The sequence below is a fragment of the Ursus maritimus genome (genome assembly GCF_017311325.1).
Source record: "Ursus maritimus isolate PB19 chromosome X unlocalized genomic scaffold, ASM1731132v1 scaffold_X1, whole genome shotgun sequence".
In the NCBI taxonomy this organism is placed as follows: domain Eukaryota; kingdom Metazoa; phylum Chordata; class Mammalia; order Carnivora; family Ursidae; genus Ursus; species Ursus maritimus.
This window is the reverse complement of record NW_024423319.1, coordinates 85,938,706-85,956,205: the sequence shown is the minus strand read 5'-3', so window position 1 is coordinate 85,956,205 and position 17,500 is coordinate 85,938,706. Positions and strand designations below refer to the sequence as shown.

Genomic DNA, 17,500 nt, shown 5'->3' with positions numbered 1-17,500 from the left:
AAGGTATTATGGATCAACCATTAAATGTTTGTCGCTAATGAGTAAGATGAAGCTAAATGTTATCCTATAGTTTGCCGCTTGGGAGGAGCGTGGGGTAGAAGCAATGGAATAGGGAGAAGAATTACTTTTGCATGTAAGAGTTATAATTAAGCGATATTGGAACTTCACTGCTGTAAATATACTATAGTTCTTTTTCTTTAAAGACTTTTTGAGTTTGTTTAAAATACCTTTTGGTCTGTGTTTTATTTTTCATTACTTTTCATTTTCTGTCCGTTGTTTTTCACTATTAAGCTGTCACCTTTATTCTGACATAGACAAAAATTACATCTTTTTCATATTTTATTATTTTCTTTGTGTTGTCTATTGGGTCCACATTGTTGGCAGCGTTTTCCCCAGTGGCCTACAATATGGTAACTACTATAATTAATCTTAACTGTCTTACAGGATTTTTCATTTTTCATGTCAAACCACATTGGATGATCTCTAAATTGAACCAAGTTCTTCTAAAGCATATAGTGTGATTACTGAATTTCTAAATTTGATTTAAGCTTTTTATGTTAGTCTTTTGTGTAGATGTTACACTGGCATGCATTTTAACTTTGGGCCTAATAGAAAGTAGGTGTGCTTTAATGTTCAGATCGAATGTTATCCTGAGTTCTCCTTAAACACAGTGCCTAGGCTCACTGCCAGTTTGTGCTGCCTTCTCCCTGCTCCCCACTCGGGTCTTAGGGCCTCTTGTCCTGTTTCCTAGATACTGCTGCCATCACTCTGCTGGAGCAGGGGCTTCCTCCCTCTTCCACTCTCTCTAATCTCAGGACAGTTTCTAGAAAATGGAGGAAAATTTAGAGGTCCGAAACTAATATCATATACTACATGGGACCTAAGGGTATTCTGGAGGAATATTGTCAAAGAGTTGCATGGAAGTGCAAGTTATAAACAGTGTATAGTAGCAGGTACCGTAAGTTTTCATTAATAAAAGTCTTATGCTGTGGGCACCTAGGTGTGACTGTGTTTCTTAATATATTAAAAATTATAATGTTCCGTCTCACCCTTCAGGTATATATAAATATTTACTTCAGAATTTTTAAGTACATTCTTTTAGTTTTATTTTTAGGTTTAGCTCTTAAAAGACAATTTTGCCTTTTTACAGAGACTTAATTATATATGTGTCTGTGTGTTTATATATACATATACATGCATATTATGCATTACACACACACACACACACACACACACACACCACACACTTGTTAAGTGGCTAGATACATCAAAACACTATGGATCCCTGGGGTTGCTTCGGTTATTTTAGTAACTATAGGCCTTGGTTTATTAATGAAGAGACCAAAAATGCTCTGATAAATTAGAGATACAAATCTTTAGAGAAAAGTCAAGATAGCAAATTGTAGGCATCAGGTTTACCATTTCTGTTCTGTTGGTGATGTCCTGTGCCGTGCAGGAATCCAGAACTTGAAAGAGGAAAGTGACTTAGGCTCAAGAGACTTGATGTCTCTGGTCTAGGAGCTTCATAACCAAAGTTAATTAAAGTGTAGATTGGTTTACTTACAGAGCACTTCTTCATTTATCTACCAAATGATATGGGTAAATTTGAAAGAAGTTTAAGCCAATTATGTAAGGAATTGGGCAATGACTAATTGTTTCCTACTCTACTTTGCTTGGGGAAAGTTTCAAAGTGAGAGAAAAGTATTTAAAATGGGATAGTATTTTCTTTCTTCAACGCCTTTCTCCACTTCACGTTGTTATATTAGTTTCATTACCCTGGCTTTTGAAGTATTATAAACAGTGTTGGACACTTACATGTTCAGAAGATAGTCTTTTCCTGTTATGCACAGTTCTGTCCTTCGCAGTAGGACTGATAAGTGTGTTTTCAATGGAAAAAGCTTATAGTCATTATATAGACAACTGCCTACATCAGTTCCTTCAGGGAAGTTCCTGTTTGCTTCAGACTTGACCTCAAGAAAGCAGGGAGTCAGTGTTTGCAATACAGTAGGAAACTGCTAGATACAATTTGATTACATGGTTTATTCTGACTACCCTCTTATTTTCACATATATAGTTACTTTTTAAAGTGTTGGTTATTTTTAATCTGAGTCTTTTTTGGTTCATCTTTGTGTTACGGTGACCAGTGCTATACATCAAAAAGCGATTACAATACCTTTGCTGCTTTTATGGTTTAAAATTGTAATTGCAGCATTTGGTGGTTCAATCAATATCCGTTTCCTTAGTCATGTCTCACCTTCCCCCCCTGCCACCTTTTTCTTTTCTATTTTAAAATAAAAGCAGCTGTATTTTTATTATCGTACTTTCCCATTTCCCTTTTTTCTTTTGTTACAGAACTGTAGAAATGATGGAGGCAGAATTCTGCTAATCTATCAAATCCTGTTTTCCAGTCTCATCTCTCAATGTCCAGAATGCTGTAGAAGCTTAAATTTTGGTGCCACATTTAATTAGCATGAGATGTTCTTTTATGGTACAGTTTTAATGCGTGGTCCATATCTTCCAGTTTCTTAAAATATTAATCATTTACTATATTGTACATTTATCTCCTCTAGAAAACAAATATTATGTATTCAGAGTCATATTTTGTGTAAATCCCAAAGTTAATGAGTGGCAGATACACAATTCAGCATGAAAACCAGTTATTTACATGTATATTGTAAGTGAATGTTTATTTTGCATTGATTTAATGATAATACTCGAATTGTTTCTTTACCAGTGTCAACCACCTATTTTCTACTTCCATGGAATTTATAAATTAGTACTGATTTTATACCTAAATTTAAAAGCTTAAATGCCTATCTTTAAATGTATAGGACACTCAATGCTTTGTTGAGAGATGTTGTGATAGAATATTCATTTGTTTAACCTTTAGCTTTAATTGTTAGTTGAACTTAAAATTTCACTTTAATAACTATTTCACATACTTTTAAAAAAAATCAGTTATTTTAAGCTTAATTCATTCCTTTGAGACCTGCCATGAACACTTTTGTTTTTACTCGGGGTTACAGTTGAAGAAGTTAAGAAAATAACATCCATGATTCTATTTAGTGTAACGTCTCAAAAAAGTTAGTAGCAGTGGAATTTCAAGCCTTAGTTTTCATTAATGCCAACAAAACAGGATGATTTGTAAGGGTTTTTTTTTTCAGTTTGGCAAAAACGTAGCAAGATAAGGGAAATTAATTTTGCTTCAACTTGTATTCTATAATTTATGATGAAAAATTGCTAATTCCTTCTTCAGTGAGTAAAATTACTAAGTTTAACTCCCCGCCATAATTAGAAATTTCACATTCTTAACTAAAACTGTGGTGGTAAAGTACTTGATATTTTAATGCATTGATTATTTTTGAACTTATAATAATTGGGTGAAGTTAACCTGGAATGAATTGAAATAATTGGGTGAAGTTAACCTGGAATGAATTGAAAGCTCAAAATTATATCTGGCTGATTTTCTGAGTTGGGTATAGACTTTTCTAAGAAGTAGGGGGAAAAATTTTTTTTTTTAACACTAAAAGAGTTACAGTTTGGAAATAATTCTGCCACATTTGAAGAATTTATAACTTAACAAACATGATACTTTAACCCATTAAAGGAAAAGAAACCCCAACACTAATAAGTAATAATTACATAGAATATCAGAGAATAGATAACAGTTATATGCCTCATTTAAAATACTGGTATAAATACTTTCCATAAAGTTCAGTAGATTGGAGTCTTGCTGAATTTTATTAGTCAAGGAGTTACACGGAAAATTCATTTCAGATTTGAGAGGGAAAAAGGTACAGATCTTTTTGGGTTTGAGAATTATCACAAAGATATTCTGGATAGAATTGCTGAGATGAGACATAGGAAGAAAGACGTATTCTATTTTTACTATTATCTAGACCTTTTTGTTCAAGTTACTGTTTTAATGTTTAATGGAAAGACTGATGGTAGAAGATGGTGGAGAGGAAATTGGAATTTGTGTTTGTGCTTTAGGTGAGGAAAATAATTGGAAAATTATGAGCAAAATAAGGATTGTCATCAATAATTCGTGTGTTTATTTTTTCTATTACTTTACTTCAATGAAAATAGAGGAATGAAGCTGAGTATTTGCTGAAATTAATAATTGTTCTTAGTTTTTTCTGATAGATGCAAATGTCCTGGATTTGTGCAGCTGCCCAGTAACTTAATTAGGACTTAATTCAGGATTTTTTTTTCTGTTTTCTAAATAAATGTACAGCTGATTTATTCTCCCTTCTTCTTTTTTTTTTTTAAGGAATCTAGGTAAAAATGGCTTATCTAACAGTAGCATTTTATTGGATAAATGTCCGCCTCCAAGACCACCATCTTCACCATACCCTCCCTTGCCAAAGGACAAGTTGAATCCACCTACACCTAGTATTTATGTGAGTCTGAATTGACTGACTAGAAATAAATTATACCGGTGTTTGCACCTACCTGTCTTTCGTAAGATCTTGCTTTAAATTAATGTGGACGCCCTTTAGGAAACATTAAAATTACTGGCAGTAGCTTGAATGTTTTGGGGGAAAAAAGATGTATTCAGAAAGACTTCATAACAGCATTTAAAATATGCCTTATCAGTTACTAACCATGATTACATTAGTGAGGAATACTTTCTTACTGCCCCCAATTTTGACAGTATTAGGCAGAAACCACCTAAAAGTATAGCTTACGCTGGGTTTTAAATCTGCATTCTACTAGTTGTGTGGACCTTAACATTCATTCTGCTTTATGCATCTACAAAAGTGTGTTTTAATTACCTTCAAAAAAGGCACTTGAGAACATAAAATGTGATAATAGGTATGTCATTTTCTTAAAGAATTTTAGAAGATTATTTAAAACCGGATGTTAGTTTTACTTTAAGAACATTTAGACATCTGATGTAGGAAGTTGATAAAAGTTCAATCAAAGCAACTCTTACTATGTTTCTCCCAAGTAGGTACTCCTACCCCATTTCCTTCCATCCTCCCAGTTCTACCCCAAATGAAAAAAATTTTAAACTGTGAAGTTTGTTTTTGGAGATTTGGCCCTGTCTTTGCCCTTTGGATGCCAAGTATTATCATATTAATCCTTCCTCCAACCAACATTTATTGATCCTTTAGTATGTAAGAGAAGCACTGGGATAGACGTGTAATAAAACTTCTAAACTGAAGTCTGAGAGAGGGAAATGCAAAATTAAGATTTATCTTTTATGAGTCGTCTTCAGCTTGATTTTTCACTTTGGTAATATTTTTAAAAACACTTTGACCTTTTGTGGTTTTCTTTTCTCTTTTTGTGAAGAAAAAGCCCACATAATATAAAATTTACCATCTTAACTATTTTTAAATACACAGTTCAGTAGTGTTAAGTAATATTCTCATTGTTGCAAAACACTTTTCCAGAACCTTTTCATCTTATTCTGTACCCATTAAATAGCAACTCCCTTTTCCCTGGTTTCCTCAGCCCCTGGGTAACCACCAGTTAATGTTTCTATAAATTGACTACATTAGATACCTCATATAAGTAAAATTATACACAATTTTTCTTTTTGTGACTGCCTTATTCTCACTGAACATAGTGTCTTCAAGGTTTATCCACGTTGTAGCATGTGATAGGATTTTCTTCCTTTATAAAATTGAATAATATTTAAATCACTATGATTTTGAAGTCTCAATTTTATTTCTTCCCTCATATTTTGTTCAAGATACAGTGGATAAGAGAGATGTATGTGGTTACTATCTAATTACAATTAGGATCAAAAGATACAGTGATAAAATGCTGTGAAATATAAAATAGAAATTACAGGGTGCATTGTTGAAATTTCAATAAATGATGAATATGAATTTGGCATAATATTTAAATAAACGGTCTGTTTCCCAGAGATCTAACCATATGTTTTAATTTTACAGTTGGAAAATAAACGTGATGCTTTCTTTCCTCCATTACACCAATTTTGTACAAATCCAAACAACCCTGTTACAGTAATACGTGGCCTTGCTGGAGCTCTTAAGTTGGGTAAGCTTTAAATAAGGAAAAGGAAACATTTTTATATTTCCTTTGTTATCTGTGACTCTTAAAGCACTGGCAGAAATAATTCTGTTTAGTTTTTCAGTTTTCACATTTTCATTTTAATGTTTTCTGGCTGTAACTCTGTGTGTGTGTGTGTATGTGGTTTGTATCACTTCTTTAATCCATAATGTGAAGATACAATGACAGTATTGGTTCCTGGCAATTAATTTACTGGTGGTTTTTAAATTTAGCTTTTATTTTGGTCTAATTATGTAATTACAGTTGTGATTTAGGTTATCTAATGAAAGAATTTTTAATACAAAATGTAGATAAAATTCAGTGCTACCAAGAAGACTGTAGCCTCCTAACTAGTGCCTGCCCCTTGATTCCGCCTTTGTTCGTGGCATGATAATTAGGTCTGGGGCTTCATCGTCTGGTTGTGTAAACCTGGCCCGATGCTCAGGTTGTGCAGAGGCCCTGGTTGGTTTTTAGGGGAACTGAACGGAATGCCATAAAACATTTTCCTTTTTTCTTAATAAAAGCACTTTTAATGTATTATTCCAAATGTAATTTTCATTTATTAACTACATTTATTTATTTATGAAGACCTGGGACTTTTCTCTACCAAAACTTTGGTGGAAGCTAACAATGAGCATATGGTGGAAGTGAGGACACAGTTGTTGCAGCCAGCAGACGAAAACTGGGATCCTACTGGAACGAAGAAAATCTGGCATTGTGAAAGTAATCGATCTCATACTACAATTGCTAAATATGCACAGTACCAGGCCTCCTCCTTCCAGGAATCATTGAGGGTAAGTGTTTATTCCTTGAACGTTATTTTATTCTTAGAATATTTTATTGTTTTATGTTCTTTTATTTTGAAAGGGCACATTTCTTTTGTAAGCATCTCATTATTTTGTAGTTACATGAAATACTGTGTAAGTGCTTTGCAGTTTGCACTTGGTAAAATCTAAGCAAGCCTGTGGGTTGATAAAGTAAATATTGTTACTGTCTAGTGAGATGTCTCCCTCATCCCTGGGATGTTTCTGTTTAAAGCAGGCTTTCTCAGTCTTGGCTTTATTAACATTTTGGGTTGGATAATACATTGGTGTGGGAGGCTGTCTTATATATTGTAGGGTGTTTGGTAGCATCCCTGACCTCTCTCCACTAGGTGCCTGTAGCACACCCCTTACCTTCTACCCCAGTTGAAACAGTCAAAAAGGTCTCCAGACATGCCAGATATCCCTTGGAGGGTAAAATTGCCTCTGATTGAGAGCCACTGATAATCAGAGGATAAAGTAAGTCTCAGGATTGCTTTATGCTTGCCAAATTCCTAGTCTTGTGCCTTCCCATTTTTCTCCTCTACCAGGTTAGTATTATCTGATAGATAAGGCCTCCAGGAAGCATTAATGTTGTTCTTACCGGCCTCAGTCTGAAAGCGAAAACTGAGGGAGAGGCATAAATTATTTCAAAATATATGGAAAATTAAAAAACAAAGCAGAAAAATAATCAGAGGATTATTATTAAAGACTCAGGCATTTCAGCAGTGAATCATTACCAAAATCCTTTAGCACTATAATGAGAACTTAGTGAATTCTCCCACAAAGTGAACATAAAACATCCACAAAAATGAGTTTATTAAATGTATTACTCACATACTTGTCTGTACTGCTAAGTTGTTTTGTACATATCCTACAGCTAAAACTTAATATGTGCCTGCAAGTCTTTAATTTGTAATTCATCAGATTTGCTTATCTGTTTAAAATTCTGCCTCGAGTTCACATTTTCAATGAAGGCAACATTTGTACCTGTGAATTGTGTATTTGTATTTCTTTCTCACTACCATTCCCTATATCCTACAGTGAAATTCGTCTAATCAGAATTGTCCTGCAGCTTTAATGAGTTGCAGTGAATTGTCTATATGAATCTCTAGTTCAGACTTTCAGCAAAGATCGTAAGAGGTGGAGTATTTATATGGCATGGGATTCATAACCAAAGAAAAGATGCCTTTTTGTGTGCTTTGAAGGCATGGACCATTACATGTGATAAATTCGACAAATGTTTAGAAACTGTACATTTAAAGGGAGAGAGGCCAAAATGTACTAAGTATTGCTAACTCAATTAGTAGGACAGTGTTAAGAGATATTGTATCTGTGACCCCAAAATTGTAAATAATAGTAATATTTGCATTGAAAAGCACCTATATTGATGCAGCACTTATTTTCCTACTAATGTTGTAAATGTGTTACCGTTCGTGTATGATCCATTGTGGAAGAAAAGATTTAACCCAGGGAGAATTTCTTCCATTTGTCCATAGAGAACATCTTACCTTCTACCCTTACACATATATAGTTACATGCACATCCATACACCGCTACTAGTTTAGAAAATTTATAATCAAGATGAATAGGCCTCTCAATTAAAAAAAAATTTTTTTTTCTCTCCTCTTAAAAATGGGGCAAGAATGAAAATCTGTAGATTTCTCCCCTTATAGAAGAATGTTATTAAGAAAGAATTCTTAAGATAACTTTGTGGCTGAGGAGGTTGGATACCATGCTTATGGGTGGTGAGCATTGACTTTTCTTGGGTTTTTATTTAAAGTGTGGTCTTTGAAGGAATTTTCATGTGGAAGAGGCCTATAGAAACTTAGCTTCCAAACATAGACAGTATCTTCAGTCTAGGTGTGAACTTTATAGTTGCATGATAGAAAGGATAGCTGGCTGTGGAATACTAAACAAGAATGCGTTTTGCTTAATCTATAGGAAGAAAATGAGAAAAGAAGTCACCATAAAGACCACTCAGATAGTGAATCTACATCCTCAGATAAGTAAGTCATTTTTAATGTCCACTTAGTATTTCTGTTTAAAAAGCATGTTTCTAATATTGTCTCTCTTTTTTTAAGTTCTGGGAGGAGGAGGAAAGGACCCTTTAAAACCATAAAGTTTGGGACCAACATTGACCTGTCTGATGACAAAAAGTAAGTCTTCATAGTAGTATTTCTGTGAACTGATGCAAAGAGGTATCCCCTGCAAGACTGAGAATTGTCTACAATTTCCTTCCTCTTCTCTTTCCTTCCTTGTCATTTTTCCAAGTTGATACACAAGTTCTAGATAAATTACTTTTGCTAGGTTTTACCATGAAGTTATTTTCTTTACTTAAAACTCTTATACAGGTTTTCATCAAGACCCTGACTATAAGCTAAGTACAGAATCATAAAGTTACATTTTATGATTAATAATGTATAATAATTTTATAAAATTATACAACATTTACAAAAATAGGAAGTCGGGTTTTTTTCTTTCATTTACTCAGTATTTTTGTTCTGTTTTTAACTCAGTCATGTTTATGCCTCTTTTTCATTAGGAAGTTCTCTTTGGAAAAATTGAAAAAATTAAGCATTTCAGTGTTTCCTATGCAGAAGTACAGTATTTATAGATTTCATTGTTTTTCGGGTTGGGACACAAAGTTTTTGAAGAAATGGCTAACTTCCACAAATATTTGTAGCAGGATTTCACTCTTAATCTGTTATTTTATTGCAGGTGGAAGTTGCAGCTACATGAGCTGACTAAACTTCCTGCTTTTGTGCGTGTCGTATCAGCAGGAAATCTTCTAAGCCACGTTGGTCATACCATACTGGGCATGAACACAGTTCAGCTATACATGAAAGTTCCAGGAAGCAGAACACCAGGTAACTTCTATGAACTAACATTATCTCCTACAGTTGAAAAACAGAAATAATCAAAATGTGAAACATGCAAAAGAGCACCAGATTCTTTCATTTACAGTGAATGAAACTGAAAGGATTACTCCTGTTATAAGGTTTGACTTGTATTATTAAGATTTTTCCCCTTTATATTATCTTTTTTAAAATAGAATAGTCCTGAAACAATAGCAGTTTAATCTGGAAAAGGGTCATTGGAGCACTCCTGGGAAAGTCCCTGTGGCTTAGAGACTGTTGTTGATCCCATCTCCTGCAGAGTGATAGGATACAGTTTTTTCTAAACTTTTCTTTTTGCCGCAGTCACACTAAGAAATACATTTTATGACTTTGTGCACATATGTGTATACAAGAACAGTTCCATAGAGTAATACATTTTCTAATCTGTTCCATTCTGTTTCATTTAAGTAAGGAAGTAGAGGTTGTAATCCTCTGGGTTGCAACACACAGTTCACACAAAGCACTTGATGGGGAGACATTGCTTGAGTCCTCCTGATATCCAGTCTGGACTTCCTATTAACTGGGCTCGTCACTTTTGGCAAGTCACATTTCCTTCTCTGGGTCTTTTTCTTCATTTGTAAGATGAATTACATTGGTTTTAAACTTAAAATTCTGTCCAACACTAATATACTATCTTTTTTGTGTTTCCTTGGATTGACATGAAATTTCCAAGTGGTGTTCAAAATATTTAAAAATTAGGGCAAATGACTGGTGATAACAAGTTCACTTATATACCAGTGCCTGTAGGCTGCATATCACCATCAGATGTTTCTGTTTGCAACTTGAAGCAGCCATGGTTTGAAAACCTGCTTTGTCACCTGCTTCTTGAATTGCAGCCACAAAGTTGTTTCAAAATAGGCCTATGCTTGCTTCTGGGGAACATAGATCAGTGGATTCCGAGTCCTGACTGCTCATTAGAATCTCTCTTAAAAATAAATAGTTGATGGGACGCCTGGGTGGCGCAGTCATTAAGCGTCTGCCTTCGGCTCAGGGCGTGATCCCGGTGTTCTGGGATCGAGCCCCACATCAGGCTCCTCCACTAGGAGCTTCCTTCTTCCTCTCCCACTCCCCCTGCTTGTGTTCCCTCTCTTGGTGGCTGTCTCTGTCAAATAAATAAAATCTTAAAAACTAAAACTAAAAATAAAATAAATAAATTGTTGATTAACCTCTGGAGATTGGGATCAGCTACAATATATTTTAAAAAGTTCCCCAGAGGATTATACTACAGCCAGGATTTAGAACCATCAGGTTGTAGTACTTTTTATCTTCAAGCCATTGGAAGCCCAATTCTGTGATATTTTATCCATAGTTGGGTGAAGTGGAAACAATTCTGGAATAAATGGCAGAAGAGCTCTATGCTCCTCACTTTGCCATTTAGACACTGATGTAAATCCTGGGCAAGTTATTTGAACTCTATGTAGAGTTCTTTTTATTTTTTTTTTAAAGATTTACTTATTTATTTTAGAGCATGAGCGGGAGGGGCAGAGAGAGAGGGACAGAGAATCTCAAGCAGACTCTGCAAGGAGTGTGGAGCCCAACACGGGGCCTGATCTCACAACTCTGAGATCAAGACCCGAGCCAAAACTAAGAGTCGGATGCTTAACCAACTGTGCCACCCAGGCGCCCCAAGAGTTCATTTTTCTTAAGTATGCAGTATTGGATTGGTTCTTTTAAGATTCATTCCAATTTGAATTATTTTATGTAAATAATACCTGCAACTCAAAAAGAATGCAGTTTTTCATTACAAATCGGGGAAAATCAAACTTGGTAGATGACTTGTCACTTGTGTCTGAACTGTTTGGGTTTTTTTTCAGTTTGTATATAAGGCATTAGTTTTTCAGAAGTGTCTGTGGAACACTGAAGCATTCTCTAAGGAATTCCCTTAGAGTAATGCTGTCTAGTAGATATGTTATGCAAGTCATATATATGATTTAAAGTTTTATAGTAGTCATTTCAATGTAAAACAAAATAGGTGAAAATAATTTTAGCCTGGTATATCCAAATCTTACCATTTCAACTTCTAATTAATATAAAAGTTATGGGATTTTTCACTTTTTTTTTTTCATATTAAGTCTTGGAAATTCAGTATGTACTTTATAGGTTCTGCACATCTCAGCTCATATAAACCCCATTTCGGTTGGTTACTATATTAGACAACTCGATATTAGAAGAAATGGATAGTTTAATTAGTTTAATTCAATTTTTAAAAAATTATGTTGACTACTTTTTTATGGGGCAAACACTTTGTTTCTGGAGTTACATAGATAAATGTGTTACCTACCTCATGGACTTTACGATCAGTCATGTACGTTCTAAGCTATAGAAATGCTCTCAGGCTCTACCCCGAACGTTTTGAATTTGACAGTGGGATTTCAGCGTCTCTAATTATAATTAGTGCTAAATTTTATTTTAGAGTCCATACCATGTACAATTCCAACCATCTGCCCCTGGTGAGAGACAGTTTGTAAGTATTAAGAGTACCATCTTCACGTCATACTATCATGTGTAAAAGACACAGGGTATGGTGAGAGCAGCTACATTTTTCTCTAGTGAGGTAAAAACCATACAGCAAAACTAATCCTTTTAAAACTAAAATGCAGTTCAGTTGCATTTAGTGCACATTCACTATACTGTGTAGCCATCACCTCTGTGTAGTTCCAAGAGATTGTCATCTGTCCCAAAAGGAGACCTCGTACCCATTTAGCTTTTTAACTCCCCATTTCCCACTTCCTTCTGCCCCTGGCAACTGGTAGTCTGCTTTCTGGTTCTATAGAATTACCTGTTGTGGATGTTTCATATAAAGGGAATAATAATATAACATGTTCCCTTTTGTGTCCGGCTTCTTTCACTCAGCATGTTTTTGAGGTTCATCTGTATCATATTAATGGTTCAGTCCATTTTATGGCCAAATATTCCATTGTGTGGATTTAGGACATTTTGTTTATCTGCTCATCAGTTGATGGACATTTGGGTTGAATCCACTTTTTAGCTGTTGTGAATAGTGTTTCTGTGAACATTCAGGTGCAAGTATTTGTCTGAATCCCTGTTTCCAGTTCTTTTGGTTATATACCTAGGATTTGAACTGTTAGTTCATATGCTGATTCTATGTTTAACTTTCTGAGGAGCTGCCAAACTGCTTTCCACAGTACCTGTACCATTTTACACTCATGCTAGCAGTGTATAAAAGTTCCAGTTTTTCCACGTCCTCACCAACACTGATTATTTTCCATTTTTTCTTATTATGGCCAACCCAATGGATGTGAAGTGGTTTTTCTCTGTGGTTTTGATTTTCATGTGCTTGCTGGCCATTATATTGTCTACTTTGGGAAATTGTCCGTTCAAGTCCTTTGCCCATTTTTATTTTATTATTTTTTTCTTTAAAATGGTTTTATTTATTATTATTTTTTTAATGATTTTTTATTATATTATGTTAGTCACCATACAGTACATCCCCGGTTTCCGATGTAACCTTTGCCCATTTTTAAATTCAGTTGTTTGTCCTTTTGTCGTTGAGTAGTAGGAGCTTATATTTTGCATATTGATCCCTTATCAGATATATGATTAATCCCGTATCATATAATATGATTTGCAGATATTTCCTCCTATCCTTTAAGTTGTTACTTCATTCTCTTGATAGTGTTCTTTGATGCACAAAAATTTCTAATTTTGATTAAGTTCAGTTTATCCATTTTTTTGTTTGGTTGCATGTGCTTTTGGTATCATATGTAAGAAACCACTGCTGAATCCAGGGTTGTAAAGTTTTACCCCTGTTTTTCTTCTTAGATTTTGTAGTTCCAGCTCTTGTGTTCAGATATTTGATCCATATTAAGCTAATTTTTATATGTGGTTTTATATGAGTTAAGGGTCCAAATTCATGCTTTTACATATCCAGTTGTTGTCCCAGCACTGTTTGTTAGACGACTATTTCCTCTATAGAAGGGTCTTAGCACCCTTGTTGAAAATCCATTGACCACAGATGTATGGATTTATTTCTGAAATCTTGATGCTCTATCCTTGATTTATATCTCCTCTTTATGTCAGTACCATGCTGGTTTGATTGCTGTACCTTTGAGGTAAGTTTCAAAATTGGAAAGTGTGAATCTTCCAACTTAGGTAGTTACCTTTACTGTAGTGCTTTATCTCTTCATCACAGGGTTGTGAATTACTGTCTTTGTTTCAGTTCAGCCTGAAAATTCAGCCTCTAGCATTTTTTTTTTAAGATTTTATTTATTTATTTGACAGAGAGAAAGACAGCCAGTGAGAGAGGGAACACAAGCAGGGGGAGTGGGAGAGGAAGAAGCAGGCTCCCAGCAGAGGAGCCCGATGCAGGGCTCGATCCCAGGACTCCGGGATCACACCCTGAGCCGAAGGCAGACACTTAACGACTGAGCCACCCAGGCGCCCCTCTAGCATTTTCTCATATGGCAGATTGGCTAGTGACAAACTCTTTCAGCTTTTGTTTATCTGAGAATGTCTTAGTTTCTCCATTATTTTTGAAGAATATTTTTGTCAGATATGGAATTCTTGGTTAATTTTTTTTCTTTATTTCAGCAGTTTAAATGTGTTACCCTGTTGCTTTCTGTCCTCCATGGTTTCTGATATGAAATCAGCTATTAATCTTATTGATAACCCCTTGTATGTGACATCACTTTTTTTTTGGCTTTCAAAATTATCTTTGGGTTTTTACAGCTTGACTAAAATGTGACTAAAATGGATCTCTTTCAGTTTTTCCTACTTTGGAGTTTCTTTAGCTTCTTTGATGTATAGATCCATGTTCTGTCAAATTTGGGGAAGTTTTGGACCATCATTTCTTCATATATTCCTACTGTCCTTTCTCCTCTTCTTTGGGACTCCCACAAGGCATAGGTTACTGTATTTGATGATCCCTTAGGCTCTGTTAATTTTTCTTCATTCTATTTTCTTTCTTCTCAAAATGGTTAGTTTCATTTGACTATCTGCAAGTTTGTGGATTCTTGCTTTAACCTGCCCAAATCTGCTGTTTGAAACCCACTAGTGAATTTTTAATTTCAGTTATACTTTTCAGCTTCAATATTTTATTTATGATAATTTCTGTCTCTTTATTAATAATCTCTGTTGAGACCTCATTCTCCTTGTTTCCTGTGGTTCTTGTCTGTGGTTTCTTTTAGCTCTTTAAAGTATATAAGACAGTTAATTTAAAGTGTTTGGCTATTAAGTCCAGTGTCTGTTCTTTTTCAGGAATAGTTATTGTTAATTATTTCTTCTTTTTTTTCCTGTGACTGGGTCATACATTCTTGTTTATTTGCAAGCCTTGTAATTTTTTGTAAAAACAGACTCTGAGAATTAAAAAAAAAACAAGACTATTCTCAGTCAGATGTACTCCCTGAAGTCTCTGTTCCTTAAGCATAGTACTGTGCTAATATTTTGACATTTTGAATGTTGTCATGTGGCAATTACAGAAATCAGATTCTCCCTCTCCAGGGTTTGTTCTTGCTTATTGTGGGGTGCAGTTGTCTGTTTGTTCAGTGACTTTTCCACAGTATTTTTACAAAGACTGTGTTCCTTGGCATGTGTGGGTACTGAAGTTTCTTTTCCATTATCTCAGCAGTTAGCCAGTGACCTGACAGAGATTTCCTTCAGTGCTTTGTGCCAAAAAAAGAAAGAAGAATGGAAAAATGAACAGAAAGAAAAGAAAAAATAATTCTCCGGGTCTTTGCAGATTGCCTCTTTGTTGAGTCACTCCTACACTTAGCCATGCTGCTTACAATTGTACTTTTAGCATTTACCTCCTTGTTTGCACTGCACCTAAAGATTAGCAAGAAGTTAAAATTTATGGTCTGAGGTATATTTCTGAGCATGCGCCCTGCTCTGGGTATGCATGTGGCTTTCTAAATTCACCAGTATTCACGGGAACTTTTCAAAGCCTGTATTCCCTTCAAATCTCACTCCCTAGCTTTTCTTTCCAGGCCTTTGGTGTGTCTGTTGTTTGCCCCAACTCTTTGTTTTTGCCCTTGGGAGCATCAGCTTGTTCACTGGCCTTTCATTGTTCTGGGGGAAACCTTCTCTACTGAACCACTTGCCCTGATCGAGTGAAGCTCCTTGTGTTAGTCTTTTGGGGAAACTCCGGTCAAGGAGAAACAGAAAAACATAATTCCTAGGAAACAGGATCCACTCTGTTCCCTCCAGAACCAGGGACACTCACACTAGGAACACAAGACTACCATTTTTAAGTCCACTGCCACACTAGTGATGTGGGTGGGGATAAGGTAAGTTAAAGTGACATAAAAGTCTCCTACTGTGTTAGAAGTTCTTTCTGGTCGGGCATTCACTTGGTTGCTCTAAACCTTCAGCTATTGCCCAGAGTTCTAGTAAGGTTGCTTCTGGCAGTTTTTACTAGGTTTTTTCTTTTTCTTTTTTTAGTGTTTCTGAAGAGTTCTCCCTGCTCCATCACTTTCATTGACAGTACTCCCACAGCTACATTAGAGAACCAGATTTCTTGCCTCTTTACTGATGTCCTAATACTACTTGTGAGAAATGGGGATTAGTTCACAAAGAAGTGGTAATGATATCAATAATAGCTAATGCTTATTACTTACTGTATATTTGGCACTGTTCAAAGCAGTCATTATTTCATTGATCCTCAGAACAACCCAATAATTTATTGGAATTGTTATTATCTAATCTTTTATATAAGGAAACTGAGTCAGAAAGATTTGGCAACTTGCCCAGATTCACATACGCTTAGGAGCCTGGCTCTAGAACCTAAGCTTTTAGTCATGATTTAGACTACCTCTGCAGAAGGTCTTACTGAGTAAGTTAGGAGCTGACCAAACTCTGCTCTAAAACTAGACACAAAAATAACGACAAACAGCTGAATACCGCCAGAACATTTGGTGTCGAACATTTCCGAGGTCTTATTTCTAAAGACACATTTTTCTGTAGAACTTATAGCGTGCTGATTACTGTTTTTCTTTTCTCATTTCAGGACATCAAGAAAATAACAACTTCTGTTCAGTTAACATAAATATTGGTCCAGGTGACTGTGAATGGTTTGTTGTCCCTGAAGGTTATTGGGGTGTTCTGAATGACTTCTGTGAAAAGTAGGTTTCCAAACTAAATTTTTTTTAAACATAATTGTTCAAAAATAGTAATTATAAAGGACAGCTTACTAACCTGGATATCCTAATGTATGTAACCAGTTTTCACTTACCATTCAGCAAAAAAATTCATTTAAATTGATTTGATTCCAAGTCTATTCCTTTGCATTACTGAGAATACTTTAAGAAAGATGCCTTGAAACCATTCCATGCAGTAGTAACAGTCTTGAATTTAGAAGATAGGAAGGTTGAATTGTTTATTAGGTTAATTGAACAATTGATGCATAAATACTTGCTCATGTGGGAGATCTATATTCCAAGAAAAATTACTTTACTATGACTGGTTCTAGAAGTGGAAGGAATTCTATAGTAGAGCACCTTTATAGGTTGTTAATAACTCAAGTTTGAACATAATACTCTTTGTCATATCACCATAATATAAATCCTTTTTAAAACTACACTGGCAACTATTCCTATAAAAGAATTTTATAAAATTTAATCAGCTGCTTCAGATTTTCTTTTCTTTAATTGAAGGATCTCACCTAGTAGAAGTATTCCTTTCCTTAAGGTCCTAGAAATAGCCTTCCTTTATTTCTTTATCTTGTGTTAAAGAGTACCTCGGAATTATTTTCATTGGTTTAAACTTAATTATTTGTCTGAATGGAAACTTACTCTTTCTCTCCTTTTTTTTTTTTTTTTT

General features: G+C 34.9%; 1 protein-coding gene across 6 annotated transcripts in view; it reads left to right on the top strand.

Annotated features, from left to right (window-relative positions):
• KDM6A (lysine demethylase 6A) overlaps positions 1–17,500 on the top strand; it is a 204,092-nt gene that overhangs the window by 163,584 nt on the left and 23,008 nt on the right. For all 6 annotated transcript variants that reach the window (XM_040632725.1, XM_040632697.1, XM_040632731.1 and 3 more), the window contains 7 exons: positions 4,274–4,403; positions 5,907–6,012; positions 6,613–6,818; positions 8,769–8,833; positions 8,909–8,983; positions 9,546–9,694; positions 16,689–16,803. In XM_040632725.1, the coding sequence (XP_040488659.1) occupies positions 4,274–4,403; positions 5,907–6,012; positions 6,613–6,818; positions 8,769–8,833; positions 8,909–8,983; positions 9,546–9,694; positions 16,689–16,803 (846 nt within the window). The remainder of the gene's footprint in view (positions 1–4,273; positions 4,404–5,906; positions 6,013–6,612; positions 6,819–8,768; positions 8,834–8,908; positions 8,984–9,545; positions 9,695–16,688; positions 16,804–17,500) is intronic.